Below are 20,482 nucleotides of genomic sequence, written 5' to 3'. Positions count from 1 at the left end.
ACTCCAATATCCAAAATAATTTTCATCCTTCAAACATTAAACTATAAAAACTCAATGAGCTCAATTGTTACTAAAATTGTAATTTTTTTGTCAAATGAACATGTGTATGCGAATTATTAGTTTTAATTTGTATTTCGAGTTATGTTACTTGATTTCAAATTTTTAATACATGTGTTTAGAGAGACTCCGAATGACTAGTAATCTTGAATCAGTGAGCTCGACTCTCATTAAATGAATACACAAAACGACGATAACTATTTAGAATTGTTTAAACATCATTTCCTTCTAATATTCCTTTTAAGCATGTTCCAAAGGAAAACATAGGATTAAAGACAGCAACATTCGTAACCAAATGCAAGATAAAAAAGGATGATGCCACATCCCTAAATAATATTTTTTAAAAATAATGGTTTGGTTTGACAATGTTCTGGCATTGCTAATTGAAAACAGGGTCACAAGCTAAACTGGAGTAGAGACTTTTTCAATCTCGAAATTCCTCAAAAAAGAGGAGCACGATAAGGTGTACCCTTTCTCTTGCGAGTCCTGGTCAGTTTTTCTGTTGGTACTGACGGTGCTGGTTCTGATGATATCGGTTTTTCTTCCACTTGATCACGCAACAGGAATGGAGGATCATGATCATTTTGCTTCTTCAAGAAAGCGCCAACCTAAGATGCATATATATGTTTTAAATAACAAAAAATTAAGGAGACATAATATGCAAATGGTTAACAACAAAAAACTACAAAGTAATAACAGTTGTAATAATCTAAACTTCAAAACAAGAGAAGGAAATAAAGGGGTGGCAGAATTACCATTGATACTCACTTTACAATTTTATTGTAGCCATTGCAAAACTGTCCTATATATAGTCACTGATTTTGAGTGAAAACCAAATAACAAGCTGCATGTTACAGTCTGTATGATCTATATTGGCAGTGTGCAAGCACAATAAGGTCATGCTATTATTTTAAGTACCATTATCTAATAAATTGAACGATGTTGTTTAAATCGGTTATGCTATTATTTTTTGTACCATTAAAGAACAAATTGAACAATGTTTTTAGTAAAACCTCATACCATCATTGCGGTTGTATTTGGTATAGAAAAAAACAATTCAAACTGAACCTTATTTTCAAAAGAACTCAGTTCTCAAAATTTTATATTCCTTTATTTGATAGCTTGCAAGAATAAGTAGAAATGAGAAGGGACAAAAGAGTAATGGGAGATGGTAAGGAAGATGTTGAATCCTTTAATAAATAAAGAAAAACTTTTCCAAATTTTCAAAAACTATTTTCCACCATCACAAAAAATTAAATTGCCTAAAAAAAGGTCTTCCTACCAAACAAACACAACCTACACTATATTATGCAAACTTTTAGACACCATACTACAAAGTATATAGGATCTTGAATTTAACCCATTTGAATTTAAATTTGCAATTGCTTTCAAAAACACTAGTAAAATGAGGCTACAAAAATTAAAAATCATGATACCTTACAGGAAATGGAGCAGTAATCATACAATTCATACTCAATCAACCTTCTTCTGCATGTCTGGCATGCCGCCTCTTCATTTGTTTTCGCCCCTGAGTGTGGCAATGGAGTCAAAGCTACGACCAACTGCCGGTTGCATCTGTATGGCTAAACACACATTCAAAGAAAGATTAGGTCTAAGAAACAGTAAATTTTAGAAGAAAAATTATTTAATTAGCCCTCATATTTATGGCCTTACCATATAGAGGGTAATTAAGCATCAAAAGCAAATATTTGATTTTTCTCGTAATCTACTAGCCTTGTAACCCATATCAATTCTCATTTGGCAAACATACAGAACAAAGAAACTGTCCTGGAAGACTAAAGGAAATAAAAAACACAGACGCAGATATATATTAGCTACCCAAGTTCCCATGAAATACATAAGTCCTTAATCCCTCCACCAACCTCCCAAATTTTGTGAATCTCAGAGATTAACTTGTATTTACCCCCCAAATTTAGAGACTTTTCCTACAATTTCCCTTTGATGAAACATCGTTGAAAAGGTTAGAGCCAATGGTCAAAAACGCAACATTTTCACTGCATCCTCATGAGATAACACTGATGTATTCCAATGTGTACTTATGTAATGCTAGGGAGAATAAGAAAATGTTGTTTCTGGATCGTCTAGTAGCTACTGCAGGGGCAAGTATCATTTAATTGGTAACCAAATAAAAGAAGTCCCCAGTTAATTTTATAGGTAGTAATCACCTGGATTTTTGAACAATCAATACGCCTCTCTATCTCATCAAGAGGAACCACATCCTTGTAAACATGGCGATAGATCTTCAAAATTCTATGGCCTGAATGGGAAGCTAGTGACACACAATATTGGCAGAGAGATGTATCACAGTCTATACAATACTTGTTTAACTCATTCCGGCGAATAGGATGTTCAGAGCAAGGCTCAAAGAAGGTCTTCTTGATAAACTTTTCAAGCCACCCTGGTTTTAACTTTCTTGAATCAACCTAAAAATTTGAGGCATGGAACATCATGTACTAGATTAAAATAATTAGAGCAGCTATTCAAAAGTTAATAAAATAAATATATAAATATACAATAGAAGGCCACTCAACACGTCAGATAAGTATATCATAAACGAGGCTAATTGAAGAAGTATAAGACAAGATGCATTACCTGAGTGCCTTGACTTGACACTTCATCATTTTCTTTCTGAGGTTCTAAAGCTTGGTTCAGTTTCAAAACAACCTCACTATTACCCTGGAAACAAAAAACGAAAAGAATTGACCATTATGGGCGAAAGATAAGGATTTTAATTCCGTGGTTTTTTACCTACTAAGTGCCAGATAGAGAATATATATATATATATATATATACACTGTATATAATTTTAAAATTAAAAATAAATATATAAATAAAAAAACAGATTAGTTTGCTGCTATTGTTGGTCAATCATACTAACAATGCTCTGGAAAACTACTAGGTACAACCAAGACAATAACAGCCAGATATAGTGAATGTAGTATAGCAAAAGTAGTCCCTCAAAGTGAGCAAGGTCGACCCTTAAGACTACATAGTTCTTATGTATGTAAAATCCCTAATAATAATTTCCATTCTTTAACTGTCCCTTATGATTGCGTTATACAGTCATACTTTTTTCCATAATTAGCACTAGTGCACTACTACCAAATCTATCAGCTTATAACCTTAAAGATTATATACCAATGTTAAAAATAAACTCCTTATCTGGCCTCGATTTCTTTTACAACGGCACTCTCATATACATACCTACATTAATCCCCAGCTGGCTCGCCAAACTCACTTCTTTGTCATCACCAATACTAAAACACGCACAAATACCTCCAGGCTCAACAAAATATAAGCACATTGTTGCTAATTAAATCTTCTCAACAAAATATATACAGAGCTTGCATTAATGACATGTGTAATACAACGTTTAGTAACTACACGTTAGAAGATTTTGGTAAGCCGTAGTTTCCAAGATAAGCGGAACCCTATTAAAGACTTAAAGCTCATGCATTGACAGTTGACCTGATGAAAAGCACATTCTCTAATTTTTGGGATATAAAAAATAAATAAAATAAAATAAAATCTGGCAACAATTTTGTTCCAGTGACTAGATAAGATCTGTTACTGCTGTTAATAAAAAGCATGGTCAAGGTTCTGCAAAGATTTCGTAATTCTACATGTCACTTATTTTCCTCCAGCCAATTAGCTGAGCTAGCTGTGGGAAACACTTACTATTGAGCTACAATAAAGGTACTCCCTCCGTGTATTTTTTTTTAAATGCATCACTTCCTTTTATGGGTGTTTTTTTTTAATGCATCACTTCTATATTTGGTAACTTCATACCATATTTTATCATTTCTCTCTCTTAATTTAAACCCCACTTAAACTATTTTATCATTTCTCTCTCTCCCATGGTCCCCACTCTCTCTCACATACTTTCTCTTTTATGATCCCCATCTTACTTTTACTATAATAAATTATTCACCCACTCACAATATTATATTACTCTCCTAATCCTCCACGCATCAACGAAGGGAGTATTTAGGACTTGGTTTTCGTTCACACTGTTTGATAGGCTCATAAAAAATGTATGGATCATATATTACATACAAAAAAACACCTAACAATCTAGCAATTGTTTGGTTGGACCTTTTAGAATAAGATGGAATAAAGTAAGTCTCCATCCACTTTATTGTTTGAATAGAGTCTTTTAGTGTGATATCTTATACCAAAAGAGTTCTAATTTTACCCCATACCCTATGATTCCATAGTTCCATACCACCTCACCCCCTAACATTCACAATGGAAACCATTCCGACAATAAACCAAGCAGCCTTAGACTAGTATTATAGTATAGGATTTCGAATGCATACCATCCTAGTATGAGATTCCATACCAATCCATTCCAATTTAACGAACCATACACCCTATATTTTATATTCAAGTAATTAAGAAATCATATGTATGTCTATGGAGAAAAAATAATTTGAGCAAGAGGAGTAGGAGCTTAAGGGTACTAAATGTCCTAATGCACAATCAAGCCACTTCCACTGTCCAAGTATCGTAGCTACACAACTGTGTACCTAATCTTAATTCTCAACCTCAAATCCATGATATATGTAGGGCTCCATCACGTTGGACCTTAAATATCACGTTGGTATGGGTTCAGTCTCATTCGAAGCTATACCTAACAAGGGAAAAATGAAAAGACAAGACAAACAAGATCAACTCTCTCCCAAAGCCTATCACCACTCAACACGCCTCAACACCCCTCCACCCCCCCCCCAAAAAAAAAAAAAAAAAAAAAAAAAAAGTTTCCCTGTCCTCCAAGTCATCACCACTTTGACAACACACAACAAAAATTAATTAAACAAAAAAAAAATAATGTTAAACCTTTAATCTTCTTCTCTTAATGTAGATAGTTTGTGGATTTTTGGCCCACCACGCTTCTAGTTATGGAACTTTGGTGTGCTAACTCGAAAACACAAGGTATATTTTAAACTCAACGGAGGATAAGAAAGAAAAACAAAGGGTGGGAGGACAAGTGAAATAGTTTTTGTTTTTTTTTTTTTTTTGGTGTTTTGAGAGCCACAAGGGCGAGGGTGAGAATCGATCCCAGGATGTCCTGGAACCGGGAGGCTTTGCTCTAACCACTTGAGCTATTCCTCACTCTCACAGCAAGAGAAATAGTGGTGACAAAGGATGTACAAGAATGAGAAAGGGAGGATGAAAGAAGAGGGAAAGGATGGGAAGAGGAATAAAGAAATGAAGTTAAAGGGAGGTGGGATGAAGCAAGATGGGGAATGAAGGAGAAAAAGAGGTGAACAGCTGATTAAAAGAGAAGGGGGGGGGGGTTTAATCTGCAAACCAATTTAAACACATGAGTGTAATTCCTCACCCAGTAACTACCTGGTCTGAGAAGAGAACCAATCTGAGCTTAATTCTAAGGCAAATCATCAACTTAATCGGGAGAAAAAAAAACAAGGGAAAAATGAAAAGAAAAACTTTTATTGATTGTCATAAATGGTAACAAGCGTGAAAGTATATTGACTACAACTATAGAGGTGGGCAGAAAGAATTTAGCATCACTTGACATAAATGGCAAATGAAAAACCGCTGCAAACTGTACAAAGGTGATGTTTAATTGTTTATCCCCCACAGTATTGATTACAATACAGAACTTATAGGGAAATGTATTTTACGCTACCAAATTATGATTAACAAAAAAAATCTTCCTTTGGATTAATGGGAATAAGAAAAGTAAACAAAAAAAAAAAAAAAAAAAAAAAAAAAAAAAAAAAAAACAAAACAAAACAAAAAAAAAAAAAACAAAACTTGGGTGAGATAGACTAGCTGATAATCTTTCAAAGACATTAACTTGATGAGAAGAGGGATCACAGGTTTAAGTCGCTAGTTTGGCTTCAAGCTACATTTGCTATGTGAATTGTGAAGTCAGGACCTTGCTACAAGAATTTCACTTATCATATAGGGCTTATTATGAAAAACAGGGGTTCAGCAATTGCTAGAACGTAGGATGAGCCCAGAAAATGAGACGGTCAGGTACATATACAGAGATAGGGGACTTTAGATATAAAGTAATTTCACTGTAGTTAGGTATCTTCACATCAGTAAACAAAAGAGACAGGGCGCTCTTTTCACAAAAATATCCTTTAGTGTCTATACTAGTTAGCTTACTTAGCTATATCAAGAGATACAAGAAACAAAAGTAACTCATCTTACAAAATTTCTGCTGGATATGTGATCTGGGACTAGAGAGAATGCGACAGCCCCAGATGATATAAAAAAAATCCTATTTTCATCACATGTTAGGGTGTTATATGTAAAAGAGAGGCAATATCGATTATTAAAGGAAAAAAAAAAAAAAAAAAAACCCATGTTTTGATTGTTTATGTTCGGCAACACTAGCTGAATAGGAGCAGTAACTGATAAGATAGTTGACTGCACAAGTTTTTAGGTAGAACTAGTTGTTTATGTAGCTAATTTTTTTTGGATTGTTGTTTAGAGTAAAACCTATAGATTAAAGATAGATAAATCTAAAGTTTCAGCTCCTTATTATGAGATGTTATAAAGAGTAGAATCTCACGTAAAGTCCTACTTCAGCAACTTAAATTTTATTTAAGGCACATGCCAACAAAAAGCCGAGTTATTTCAGCACCTCAAACATTTCAGAGCATTAAGCATTTCAGCTCCGTATTATTTAAAGTAGATGAAATGGGATACCAAACATAGCCTTCTAAAAGATCGAATAAACCAGGGATGTATCATTGAGCTTGATGGTGGCAAGATGACTAGATTAAGAAAAACGAATAGCAATTGGCTTAATATTATAGCAACGATTAAATCGTGGCAGAAATTTTTGAAGTGTACATAGTGTCCTGTCAGCATAAAACATAAAGTATATGTGGTAGCTTGTCTGCAAAAGGCAATCAAACCTTTTTGTTTTTTTCCATTGATTTTGGACAAAGAGCAATCAAACCTTTTTGTTTTTTTCCATTGATTTTCTAATTCTTTCTTTATTACCACAAATCAAACAATACGTATAGCACAGAGTGACAGACATAACCAAGTCAACAGATTTACCAATAGATTGTTATATAACGGTAAAGGTCTAGTCAACTATAGTACATCCGCTCTTTTGACTCAAGAAAACCATTTGAAGACTTCATTCAACACTTGATATATTACCACAAATAACAATCTAGATCTGAAATTAACTACTTCTATTAAATCCAGATCATAACTTCAGACTTGTTAATTAAGGACTCATATTGTCAAGCCCATATATAACTTTAAAGTTCTAGTCAATTATTGTCCATTTGCTCTTTTAACTCTAGAAAATCATTTGAAGACTTTCATTCAACACTTGATATATTACCACAGATAAATATCAAGATTTGAAACCAATTACTTCTACTAAATCCCAATCATAACGTCAGACTTGTTAATTACAAATTCAATTTGTTAAACCCATTATCCATACAACTTCAAATGTTTAAAATGTTCAAATCATTTGCATGATGATATATAGTTCCTAAGAGCACCATAAGACATAAACTTATCACAAAAAAGAATCCAATTAAGAAAATAAATAATCAACGATAAAATCAGTGCAACAAGAAATTGAAACATGAGCAACTTTTAGAACATCATCAGCATATTCAATTTCCCATACCTCAAGTGCAACATTAGAGTATAAAGAGCTTTCCATTTTCACATCAAAAAGATCAGATCTTCCCTGAGAAAATTAACAACAAAGGAGTAAATATGAATGTCATTAATATGAAACTCTAAAGAATTTCAAAAGTTTGGAAGAAAAATTGAAATTTGAATGGCTTGATATCCAATTGAATAGACCTAAATCAAAGAGGAAAGATGAGTATGCTTCATAGTTTGATAAATTCAAGGTGTATCACTTTATATCATGAGATGCATCAATTACGTTTACGTTGCAAAATAATAACGTGACATTCTGCTAAACTGCAACACACTATTGGTGTTTTAGTGAAGCTTTTTCATTCAGCACAAGACAAGAATGATATTAATTACAGATTTAATGCTATTGGCTGCCACCCCATAAAAAATGCAATAAATCAGTTAACATACTGCCAATTAATTGATAATTTCAAATTTACAAGCCAATAGAGAACTTTTCAAAAGAAAGTACAATATGATGCATGTACTATGTCACAAAGAATTATCAAGTAAGAACTTAATTAATGTAATAAACAGATTCTATAATATTTCAGTTCAGAAATTATAAAAGACTATGCAACTATTTGGGAAAAAAAAAAAAAAAAAAAAAAAAAAAAAAAAAAAAAAAAAACAGGACACCAAATTGTCGACCAATTTTCATATAATGTGCAATAATGAATACAAGAGAAAAACTGAGCAACTTCAAAGCAAGAAATGGGGCAAATGTTTGTCAAAATTAAAATCAATTATGACACCAATCTATCCTAAGACAGTATCAAATCTTCTGTTTGTGAAAGCAATCAATAGTATAATTTTGCCAGATGAGATTCTACAAGCATAATTTAACACTTTATATAATACATACACATTGCAGACCAAATAAACTTTAAAATACTGTATCTTTTGATAATTACGTGCCTGAAATTCAGAAATGGCACTAATTTCGAAATTATATAACTTTTATAAACAAATTCTGTAACTTCCTGGTCCTCCGAATTTCCACCAGACACATTCCCTATAAAATGAAATTGAGCAGAAAAATTATACAGAACGTTGCTTCATGCTTTGCCTTGAATTGGATTCACCTACCTGAGATACAGCAATAACTCTTAGTTGGCAATGACACGTAAAAAATTATTATATTGTTTTCCAGAATAATGTCTAGGCTAATAATACTAATGAGCCTTTTTTTGAATATGCAGGTTTCTTCACCCTAGTTTTGGAGGGGGGGGGGGGGGGGGGGGGGAGAGAGGTTTTCAGACTAAAACAACGAATGAAAGTTTTATATTCTAATAGGAATGCTACATTCCTATCTTTTCTCATTAATTAAAAAAATCTACAAGATCCCTTCCTACTTAATGATATTAGAAAAATTGCAAAGTAATTTCAATTGTTTTATACTATATCTGCTACCTAATTATTGGAATTTCCTTCTATGTAAATGTACATCATTCAGCTAAATAATACATAGAAAGGGCATCAATAAATCCCGAGGAAAAAAATCCAAAGCAGTTCAATGACCCAGTGCAGCACATGAATTCACTCAGTGATGACCGGAATATCTCTTTTATCCGTGGCCTACGGATGGGGAAAAAAAAAAAAAAAAAAAAAGGAGAAGGTAATCCTATAATTAAAGTCTCTACATCTTTTTCCCTCTAATTTGTGCATCAAGTAGTGCTATTTTACTTATCCGACAATATAGTAGTACGTAAGACCCTTGTGATAATTTCAGTTGATCACAGGAAACAGGAAGATCAATCACAAAATTGTTGCAGCAAAATTTGATTTTGTTACAAGTGTTCTAAATCAACATCAATAAACTAGACTGTAGTCAAATAACTTCTTGTCATTAATCTATGATAACAAGTTGCTAGGATGGAACCCATCCTGTGTATGTTGCCCTTCAATAGAGGACATCCTCTCAATAACATTTCACTTTTACAGAACTCAAAGAATACACAAATTTAAGTAAATGACAACAGAAGTGCGAATATATAACTATATACCTTCATTTTTTCTGCCAATGTCTCTTCATCAGATGCAATTTTGTTTTTGATTTCATCAAGTAAAACTAATCTTGCTGCAACAATTTTATTCTGCACAATAAAAAGAAAAAATTAAATGTGGCACTTTAACATTTACAACAAAAAGAGCTTGCGATGCTTCCTCTTTCAAAATAATGAACTCATTTTTCAAGATTTTAAAAGGTTCTCAGGCAAATAAAAGTTAGATAAAAAAAAAAGCTTTCTTACAAAAAAGCTTCATGAATCTAGGCAAAGTTCAACTTATGAAAGAATTTAAAATATATATATATTAAATAAATTGTGCAAGGAGTGAGCAATTGAGCAAAGGTAGAACATATATATACAAGAAGCAGACCTTTTTGTACAAAGGTCAGAGTTTTAGGAAAATTATGATGGATCAAATAAAGATTATTAACCCATCATATGGTACTATTCTCCCTATTAGCCAATAATGTTTATTTCCACTTTTACATATGTCAATCTTGATTGCATGCTAATCTTTAGCATATGCACTGTCCAATTGTCATAACTTAAATTCAGATTTCTGGTCATCTAAACCAACTGGAAATCAAGCAGGCAAGAAGAACAATCACACATTGAAACATTTTTAAGAAAACTAATAAATCCCTGTAATATCTCTACAAGTAGTTGAGTACCAGAATAACACTAGTTGATTGTTATGGCTGCACACCACTACTCACTACAGAAATTCACAACATAAAATTTCCTCCTTGACATGAACGATGCATCCATCAAAAAAAATCATGACACTAAACATAAGTGCCAAGAGAAGTATTGCTTAGCTATTCATTATGATGGACTCTAAATTATTAGAAACGTAGCTAACTGATAATGAAGGAGGTCAACATTCCAAACATGTATTCACCTTCTTCCATCCAGGGGCACTCTCTTCCCAGTTTTCCTTGCAGTTCAAATTTTCACATGACTAGAATGTCTGATTCTGTGAATGCAAATATATCACATGTTCCAGAACACACATGAAAATGCTAGTTTCACATTTACTTTATTCAAGTTGCAAGTTAATACTAGAGGACATGATAAAATAAAGCAAAGAAATGAACCCACAAACGTCATAGCTGGAATGAAATGAAGATCCGATTTGTCCTTGTAAGCTTCTGATAACATGCTGACAAACTCATCAGTTACCTGTGTCATGTAGAAAATGTAATTTTTTCTCTTTGTTTAGAATCTTTGCAAGATATAGGTGATTCAATGAAAATTTCAAATAGACAAAATAATTTTAGTACCGAAGTGGAATCATCATTCTTGTCATCACTCTGTTTATAAAATTTTCCTTCAACTGGCCTGTGAAGAAACACCAACAAATTTGTCAATAATTGGATGAAAAGGCAAACAAAAAAAAAAGGACTTGAACAGAGGTGTCAGCTTGAAGCCTGGAACTTACAAGTGCAGGAAATTAATAGCTTCACTTGCATTTTTCTGCTTGATGTTTGAGTACATCTGATTAAAGGAATACATACACTTATTCTGATGATATAGTATTCAATTGAATCATAAGACATATAGAAAGAACCAAATGGCTTTACCTCATTCTCATTACAGAATTTGAAGTCCTTGCAGTTGATTTCTTGAAATCCTAAGTTGTCTATTCTGCAAAATAAGTACAAGATTTAAAAGCATTTCACCCAATTAAGTCTCCCATATATTAGTTGAGTACTTACCCCACATTTTGTACTAATAATTTCCTCATCATCTCAAGTCTTTTCTCCACTTCTGTATTGAAAATCTTGGCTGGTTTTCCCTGTAGTAAAAAAAGATATAACTTTTAGGAGGAACCCAAAAAAAACTAAATATATATAAAACATAGTTATTAAACACTGAATTACCAAACAACTACATGTGAAGCAAAGACTGCTAATACAGAAGCACCAAGACACTAGGATATAATGTTGGCTCTATTGAAGTCATCACCTCTAAATTTCTTTGCATATATCTATCCAGAATCTTCAGCATATTGTCATACATAATCTTAGAATTGTTGCACTCAATCCGACTTTCTGTCCCTGTCTCCTGCAGTGAAATGTAAACAAGAATTCTCAACAAGTAATATTGAAAATAAAACTAAAGCTAAGATTATTCATTTAGCCTCTAAACTAAACAAAGTTAATCCAACCAAGGTCTTCTTAAGAAGAAGAGATGACACATCTTTTTTATAGCAATGCAAAAATGGAAAACAAAAGGTGAAAAATGATTTGGGAATTAACATAGCAGCCCTCAGATAGCATCCATGGGCTTTAGCAGTGTAGAAAGAACCTGTCTGAGTTGAATGGGCGCATACAATATACTCGAGAAGCAAGAAAGTTATATTATTTCCTTGTGTCGAAAAATGATCATTAATCATATTGCAAACTACACAAAAACCACCACTAAATCTACAACTACACACAAGCAGCATTAATGCTAGCATACCAGCATAGATATGCACAATTGATAATCTATACTTTCCCTTGTAAGAATAATTCCGAAACCGAACAATTACATGTCCTCTCATCTTCTCTTCTTTAAGATAGGTCAATTTCCAATTTGAGTCTAATTGTCTTCTAATAGAAACCATTACAAATCCACTCTAATATCACTAAAAAAAACTTCCTAAACTTAGCCTTCACCAAATACTTCTCTAATAATATAAAAATCGTCACAAGCTCATAATGTCAAAAAAAAATCTTGTGCACACAACCCTAAGCTGTACAACAACTCTCAACTCCATAAGAATTTACACATATCACATACTCCATAATCAGCAACATAAATCCTAAACCAAATAACTCTGCTGTATTTCAAAACATTATTACTGCTATAATAAACCTTTGCATGACATCAAAAATCAAACAATATGACAATAAAGCAGAAACTAAACCCTATAATTCACAAAATCCCAGTAATTCTACACAATTATTACAATAAAAAAAATACAATATGTAATTCCAACATAAAGGATTCATAAAACCCAGATAACAAATACTACAAGTAAGTCAAAATTAAAAACTTGGAGCAAATAATTATAAAATAAAAGTTCATATCTTTTTGCCCAAAATAGAAACAGAAGCAAACATACCTTCATTTTCATAGCATCTTGCATCAAATAAGATCATATAAGATGGGTATTAAAGAATTGATGTTAATTTCACATTTGAAAGTATAATTGTGCAAAACAAGAAAGGGTTTTGATTTTTTCTTCTTTTTTTTGGGTAACTTCGTCCCTTCCAAGTTTTGAAATTGTGCGCTGTAACAATTTAAGCGAAACAATTTAAGCGAAGAAAAATCTGAGAGTTGGAATGGTGGGTTTGTTAAGGGAATGAATGCTTCATCAATTCCGAAGCAATTGTCATTTGTAACAATGTGCTTTTTCATGGTCTCCAATGCAGGTTTTTGCAGCTTTCTTTATGACTAATTAATGGTTTTTCTACCTTCTCATACAATTTTTTTAACAGTTTTCATGGTGGAATAATTATGAGAATTGAGCCCGTCAATAAACACAATTTGGTCTTTAAGATTACTGTATTTGTTAAGACATATGATCCTTTCTGCATTTCATGATTGATTAATGGCCTCTTTCAAACACAATTCACAAATGGTAAATTTTAGAAATGATCATGGACCAACCAAGTTTCAAGTTAAAAAAAAATATGTAACCCTTTTTTTTTAAACAAAAAATATGTAACCGTTGTACATAAGAAGCTAAAAATTGATTCTAAATAAACATTTACTACACCAAATTACTCATAAATTGTCGATAAATTCTCAACTTAATACTAGAAAAGAAAGTACTCCGTATATTAAATGATTATATAGCAAGGGTAAAACCAGAATTTTTTGTTTAGATAAATATATAAAATTGATTTTGTTTTTTCTATATATATTAATAAATAAATAAATTAAAACTTGATGCTAAAATTATTTTAGTTTTTTGAATAGTGGATAAAAAATTCACTAATATCAGTACTCCGTACTTTGTAATTGCTTTGATGGACTTTAATTTGCAATAATAATTCTCACTTGTTTCCAAAAAATCACTAATAATAAATCATATGGCATATAGCCATACACTTTGGTCAAATATATAAATGGTATATTTAGTATGTTAATGTGACTCCTTCAATTAAAAGTCAAGAAAACTAATTAATTATTTTACATGGCAACAAATATTAGTTATACTCTATGCATTGAATTGGTCTTAAGTACTCCTAAAGTACCATAAGTCAAAAAAATATACTCCGTATAATTTAAATAACCACATAAATAGTGCAAAAGTCAAAGTATTCTTATTATTTTTGACATCTTCTAGTGAATAATGCCTACTTGAGAGTTGAGTAGCATTTGAATATTTGATTAAAGTATGAGAGTAGATATATAAGAATCAATGGTTAGACACTTTGACCCAGCAAAGATCCATTGTGGCCCAACCCAATCATACAAATAGTGATTGGGCCTTGCATTGGTTTTGACGTAAATGATCCGGCACAGCATGCTTTTCTAAGAAAATAATTGAACTTAAGTGCAATATGAATAATTGAATGTTTGATGTCACAAAAAAAAAAATATACATATATATATATATATATATATATATATATATATATATAATTTAAAAAAAAAAAAAAAAAGAATAATTGAATGTATGAATATCATAAAATTCCAATTTAAAAATAACGTAAGAAGTACCATACTAATATGTACCTAAAATAGTTGTTAAAATAGGGAAGTGCTACTATGAGTCTATGAGCAATATTTATAGACCTTGGCGAGTGAAAAAATGACCGAAAGATATGCCTAAGATTAACATTGCTTTCATAAAAAATCTTAAAGGTGAGTGCATTTAGATTAGCAAGGCAAAATTGAGCGAAAAGTATGGCCAAATTGTAGGCTAATGCCTTAATTAAAGGTGACACCCCTTTGAACTAATTGAAATCTACTCCTTGTACTACTCTCTTGAATTTTGATCCTATTTACACTAAATTACTATCAAATTCTCCTTATAAAATCTAGATCTCCCACCTATCAAGTGTTCTATTATTTGTTAGGTACCGACCATAATTGCTAGTGGGATGGACTAGCTTCTTATGGCTCATTTAATAATAGCCAAATTATACTCTTTTACCTTTTGGAATTAAAAAGCTTTGATATCCAATTCGTTAAAACGGATTATTTAATCTGAATTATTTGACATTACACTTGAATTCTACATTTATGTTTGCAAATAATTGACTTGACTTGATTCTAACTGGACTCGATAGTTGATTTGAATCAAACCGATTCAAAAAATGAACATTCGTGTTTTTCTAATACTACGGAGTAGTTGTTTTGTGATGTTGTTTCATTAATGAGGTTTTCTAAATTGTCCGCAAATCCGCATTAATTAAAGCTTGAGTTTCTAACTCGCATGATTAGGTTTAAAATTCAAGATGGGGTTTAAAATTCAAGATGTACAAATATATCAACACTTTTTGTGTGAATAAAGTTTGACTATTTACTCATATTTGAAAATATCAACATTATTTCTGAAAATAATGGCTTGACTCCTATCCTTTCAAAAGAACTCTTATAAATAAAGAATATGACTCATGGATGTGGTGCGTCAAACAACATTGAGTATGGTATTTTCAACCAAATACCACTTTAAGCCAAGAAAAGAATAGGAAAAAAAAATTAAGGGGAATGAAAGAATAAAAAGAGTAAGACTTTTCGCATATTTCGCTAAGGCCTGTTATTTATATTTTGTTGGTAAGAGGTAATAGCATATGAAGAACGGAATATATATTGGTGTAAAAGCATGGCCAACGAGGTGACGATTTTTTTTTCACTTAGTATGATGACATATATTTACTTTTTTAATTACTTTTAATTAGTTCTTATTTAGACAAATAGGCTTACAATTTTTGTTTTTTTCAATCCAATTTCTTATATATGGTACTCCATAATTTACAAAGTTAACTTGTATTGACTATCATGATCAAAGTTGACCTATTAAATACAAGTAATTCGTAATTAAATTAATAATAAGTATTTTTCTTTATCTTAAATAAAAAATCGCTTTCATTATTGGCCGTACCCCTTGATCGATATATTATAATACACACGGAGTATATAATTGCCCTTACAATCATACATAGATCCGCCTCATCTTTATGGCCATTAAAACAGATAAGACTAGTGTGATAGTACAACTTTTATTTTCAAAGAACATTATCCTCATGTAATGTATTTTCAACTAGTTAGGAGAGGTTTCAATTCGTTATGTTTCAACCTTTTTGTGACTTGTATTTTTCCATTCAAAGCCTTTATTGGAAAGTGAATAATAATACTTGAATAATTCCATCAACTTTTAGTCACTATGCAACTCGAAAAGACAATTTAAGTCATCTAATTTTGGGAAATTAGTATTACTCTTGATGATGAATCAATTTTGTCGTATATCTATTACATATCATCTAGTACCACCAACCACTTCACCCAATTGTTTTTGGTGCATTAGTTTTCAAGTAATTAGTGTTTTGTTCCTTAAAGAAAAGGTATGGATGTAGTGTATAGTGAGCATAACAGGGTAACCTGTAAAAATTCCAGGAACCGGAACCGGAACCTGTTGCAACAGGTTCCTCAAAATGAGAACCAGAACCTATTGAACAGGTTCCTGGAAATTGGAACCCGGAACCGGAACCTACAGGTTCCGGTTCCGATTCAGGGTACCCTGTATTATAATATACTCACTAACTTTTTCGCGGAATTTTTAATAAAAAACTGGTTGGTCACTGATTTATAATGTTTGCAACTTGCAAATAAGACAAACTAATAGTAGTTGTCTAACAAATTTAATATATATATTTTTATAATTGTAATTTTGATATTTATTATTTAAAAATTGAGTAAGAATTAGTGTATAATTTGAAATTAAGTGATACTTTTATCAGGTACAGGGTACCCTACAGGTTCCGGTTCCAAAAAATTGAGAACCTGAACCGGAACCTATTACAACAGGTTCTCCAGTTTGCTACCCGGAACCGTAACCTCTTGTACAGGTTCTGGTTCCGGAACCTACGGTTCCTAACAGGTTCCGATTCCGATTCAGGGTACCCTAATTTTTTGCTCACCCCTAGTGTATAGTAGTCTTTTAGCCCCTTCCCTTCAACAAACTACCTTAGTTTTATACCATCTATGTTTCTCAGTGCATTCATCATCTCATATCGCATGCTAACTAACTAGTTAATTGAAGCGTGTCAACATTGTATTGCCTATAATCGAGAGATTGTGTACAACGCATACACGAAGTTACAAAGTGAATTATCCTCACATGTAAAAATTCTACCAAAGGAAATGATGTTGTAATACATATCAAACACCGTAAATAGATTAAAATACTTTGTATATTACATGTATAGATAAATAGAGGAGTAATAACAACGTACTCAAGCAATTTCTAGTATTTTTTTTTTGTTTTTATAAAATCAAATCTAGCTACATAAAATTTATTTTGAGACCCTAGACTATGAATGATTTTGTGGTATATAGAGATTAGGATTACATTCCCATCATAGCCCTTAATTGCTATCCAATATATTGTCCCTAAATCATGAAATTCTACCCATTCTTTATTCTGTCCATTCTATGAAGTTTTATACGCTTATCATTTTTCCTTTATTAGTAAACTTTAAATGATAATTTATTTATTTATTTATTTTGAATAGCAACTTTACATGATAATTTAATTATGAACCTTTGACACAAAATCTATGTCTCTTATAATATTTTATCTATCTTAGAACAAACAAAACCTCTTCACATCTACTCTAAAGCAAATGACCTTAAAAGGTACCCTTTGTACATTACATAAAAATACCTATATATAGTAAAAGGATAGAAATTCAAACAAACCGAGGTAGTAATAATGCAATTTGGTGCGTAATAGAAACATGAAATAAAACTTGAATAAATTTCAAAAAAAAAAAAAAAAAGGGAATGAATAATTTGAAGACCACGTACAATCGAAAATTGAAAAGCTTACAATTGCTACAGTGATCCGCATGAGTTTTGGATCTTGTAAATTATATCGAGAATATAAGTAAATTGCATTTTCACATCTATGAATGCTAACAAATTTGAACAAATTAAAAGTTAAAACCTTAAAAGTACAATAATAATTCAAGTACAAATTCTTGTATATAATTACGCCAATAATGCGTACGCACACATTCTTACAATATAATATAACGATCAATCTACTATATTTGTATATCTTGTTTTTGCCTAGTACTGATATTCCTAGACTAGTATATAAGGGTGAACAAAAATTTTCACCAACCAAAATCTTGAACCCAATAATGAAAAAAGAAAACAAAAAGAATCAATAAATCTGCTTACAGTATCTCGTCGCGTATTTACATGACAGCTTGAACAAAATAATGTCAATAACTCAAAAAAGTCTCCTAGCTTGAAACAACGGCGTTTGGCTAGTTATTGAGCCGGTTCGTCCCTTTGCTAGGCGCAGAAGGCACCGGTGGACCTCTAGGAAGCATATTGAAGAAGACTGATCCGGGTCCTTGTGTCGTTGGTGCTTGCCTTCCGGTAGACTGAAACGTATTTTGTTTCGGGTTTTCACGGTGTTTTCTCAGCAAGTGTCTAGCAGAAGCCGTGCTTGAAACGATCAAGAAAGTTAATACAACCATTATGAACCATTTGGCAATAAGCTTATTAATCTTGCACCTTGTCATTATATTGTTATCCTCGAGATCGAAAGACCGCCTTTTCGGGTTTTCGAGTATGGTGATGGAGAAGAGAACTTGAGAGATTTGGTGTGGAGAAGAAGTTTAGAGATGAATAAGAGGTATAAGGGTGGTTTTATATGAAGGAAGGTGGAGATGGGTTTGGTGTGGGGTTTATGAATTTGACAAAGTCAAACAGATGATAAAGTCATAAGTAAGGCTTAAAAAAAGGATGTATATATATTAAAAGGGTGGAAAATTTAGAAAAAAAAAACAGCAAAAAATAGAGGTCACGCGCTTCACACGCGCCATAGTTTGACTAGTATGTAGTGAAGGTGACTTGCGCAACAAGGGTATATATGATATTATTGTTTGTTCAAATATATGGGATTTGGTAGCTAGAATTTAGTTAGATGAAGTTCCTCCAATTAGGCACATAATTTTGTGTTCCCATTTCTTTTACATACTAGACACAACCGGCCTTTGTTGGGCACTATTATAATTTAGAGTTGTCAATTTGAGTAAACAGATCGAGTTTGGGTCGGATAAGAGTGGAAGAATTCGAATTAATGCCGTAATCTATGCGGGTCGAGTTTGGGTTGGGTCATGCTTGAGTCGGGTCACGTCACGTCAACTTTTGACAGCTCTAATTATATATTGTTACAAATTAAGGGAATGAATTTTATTTCATAATACTAGCTAGCAAGTAATTAAATATACTGCTAATCTATTACTACTATTTGATATTCTTTTGACCCTATTGTTTACTTGTTCAACGATAATGATAATAAATACTACCAATTTTATCTTGATGAATAAGGAGTTATTTTTTGGTATGTACACAACTATTATGCAAGTAGTCCATTATTAAATTGAATTGCAGTAACACTTGCTAATCCTTGCGGAGTTTGCAGTTCATGCATATTGATCGTTATTTACTTTAGTACAAGTTGTGATATCGTATTAGTTATTTCATCAATACCAAATATATAACTCTATAGTATTAATGTATTTGTAGAAGTGTCGTTATATATTATTTGGGTCAAAGTCAAACGGTTGTCTTGTATATATTGACTAAACAATTAATTTGGGTTACTTTAGTCCGTATATTTGTTGCATTTATTTTGACTATTTTACAGTCTCAAAATTTGTGTTTTCAGTATTGTTATATCAAACATACATGTTGTTAGTTTGTTACTAAGGGGATATACATATACAAAGTATATCCCTTTTTATTGTTTAGTTCTTCTTACCTTTTTAAAAAAATTAATTAATTAATTAAACATGCTAAGTATATCCTGTCAAAAAAAAAAAACATGCAGTATATTAAAGTTGAGGGAGTGCTTCTTAACAAGTGATGTTAGAAGCGGATATTTTTTTCAAGGAGCTTTTTAATTTGATCAATGATGAAGAAAGTTAAGCAAACCAGAATTTGGGTTGAATAATATTCAATTATCTCATTATTAGTATAGGAAAAAAATTATCATTAATTATACTTCGTATTACTTCGTCCATTAAAATTACTCCATTTGATCTAAAAAGCTCTCATAAAAATTAGTAAAATGAGACAATCTTAGTAAATAGAAGAAACTGAGACGCTGAACATACACCTTTTTATATGACAATTATAATAGTGTAATATTTAAAATTAAAATTGGCCGCATAAAAAACTTTATTAGCTAGATGGGCCTTGCAATCACCAAATAAAGATTTTCAATGGATCAAGTCACCCTAAAAAAAAGTAGAAAGAGAAAAAGTGATGTACATGTTGTAACACACTCCCTTTCTCTCATAATATTTGCTAGAACTTTCTGTCAATGTTATGGTATCACAAAATCGCATCCAATTATTTATGAATATATGCATTTCTTAGATGTTTCTTATGGCTGCTGTGAAGATATAGGATGACGGATATATTTTCTCCGGTTTTTTTATAGTTGTAATAATTTAACTTTTACACTATATATAAGTAAAAATACAGTCATG

At 31.8% G+C, this 20,482-nt stretch overlaps 1 protein-coding gene across 2 annotated transcripts; it reads right to left on the bottom strand.

The window, feature by feature from the left end:
- Positions 1 to 264: 264 nt before the first annotated feature.
- Positions 265 to 13,329, bottom strand: LOC110733565. 2 transcript variants are annotated; one of them, XM_021913629.1, is made up of 13 exons: positions 12,859 to 13,329; positions 11,715 to 11,813; positions 11,465 to 11,544; positions 11,330 to 11,393; positions 11,188 to 11,243; positions 11,030 to 11,087; positions 10,848 to 10,928; positions 9,744 to 9,833; positions 7,718 to 7,780; positions 2,671 to 2,754; positions 2,244 to 2,501; positions 1,494 to 1,640; positions 265 to 665 (listed from the first exon to the last, which is right to left on the bottom strand). In XM_021913629.1, exons 1-13 carry the CDS (start codon positions 12,880 to 12,882, stop codon positions 498 to 500), a joined length of 1,272 nt encoding a protein of 423 aa, XP_021769321.1. In that variant the 5' UTR covers positions 12,883 to 13,329; the 3' UTR covers positions 265 to 497. The 2 variants fall into 2 exon arrangements, with proteins under 2 accessions (XP_021769321.1, XP_021769322.1); XM_021913630.1 differs by having other exon boundaries at positions 11,330 to 11,388; positions 12,859 to 13,328.
- Between the last annotated feature and the right edge of the window lie 7,153 nt (positions 13,330 to 20,482).

Source organism: Chenopodium quinoa, unplaced genomic scaffold, assembly GCF_001683475.1.
Source record: "Chenopodium quinoa cultivar QQ74 unplaced genomic scaffold, ASM168347v1, whole genome shotgun sequence".
In the NCBI taxonomy this organism is placed as follows: domain Eukaryota; kingdom Viridiplantae; phylum Streptophyta; class Magnoliopsida; order Caryophyllales; family Amaranthaceae; genus Chenopodium; species Chenopodium quinoa.
Note: the sequence above shows the minus strand (reverse complement) of the source record. Positions and strands in the feature narration are given on the sequence as shown.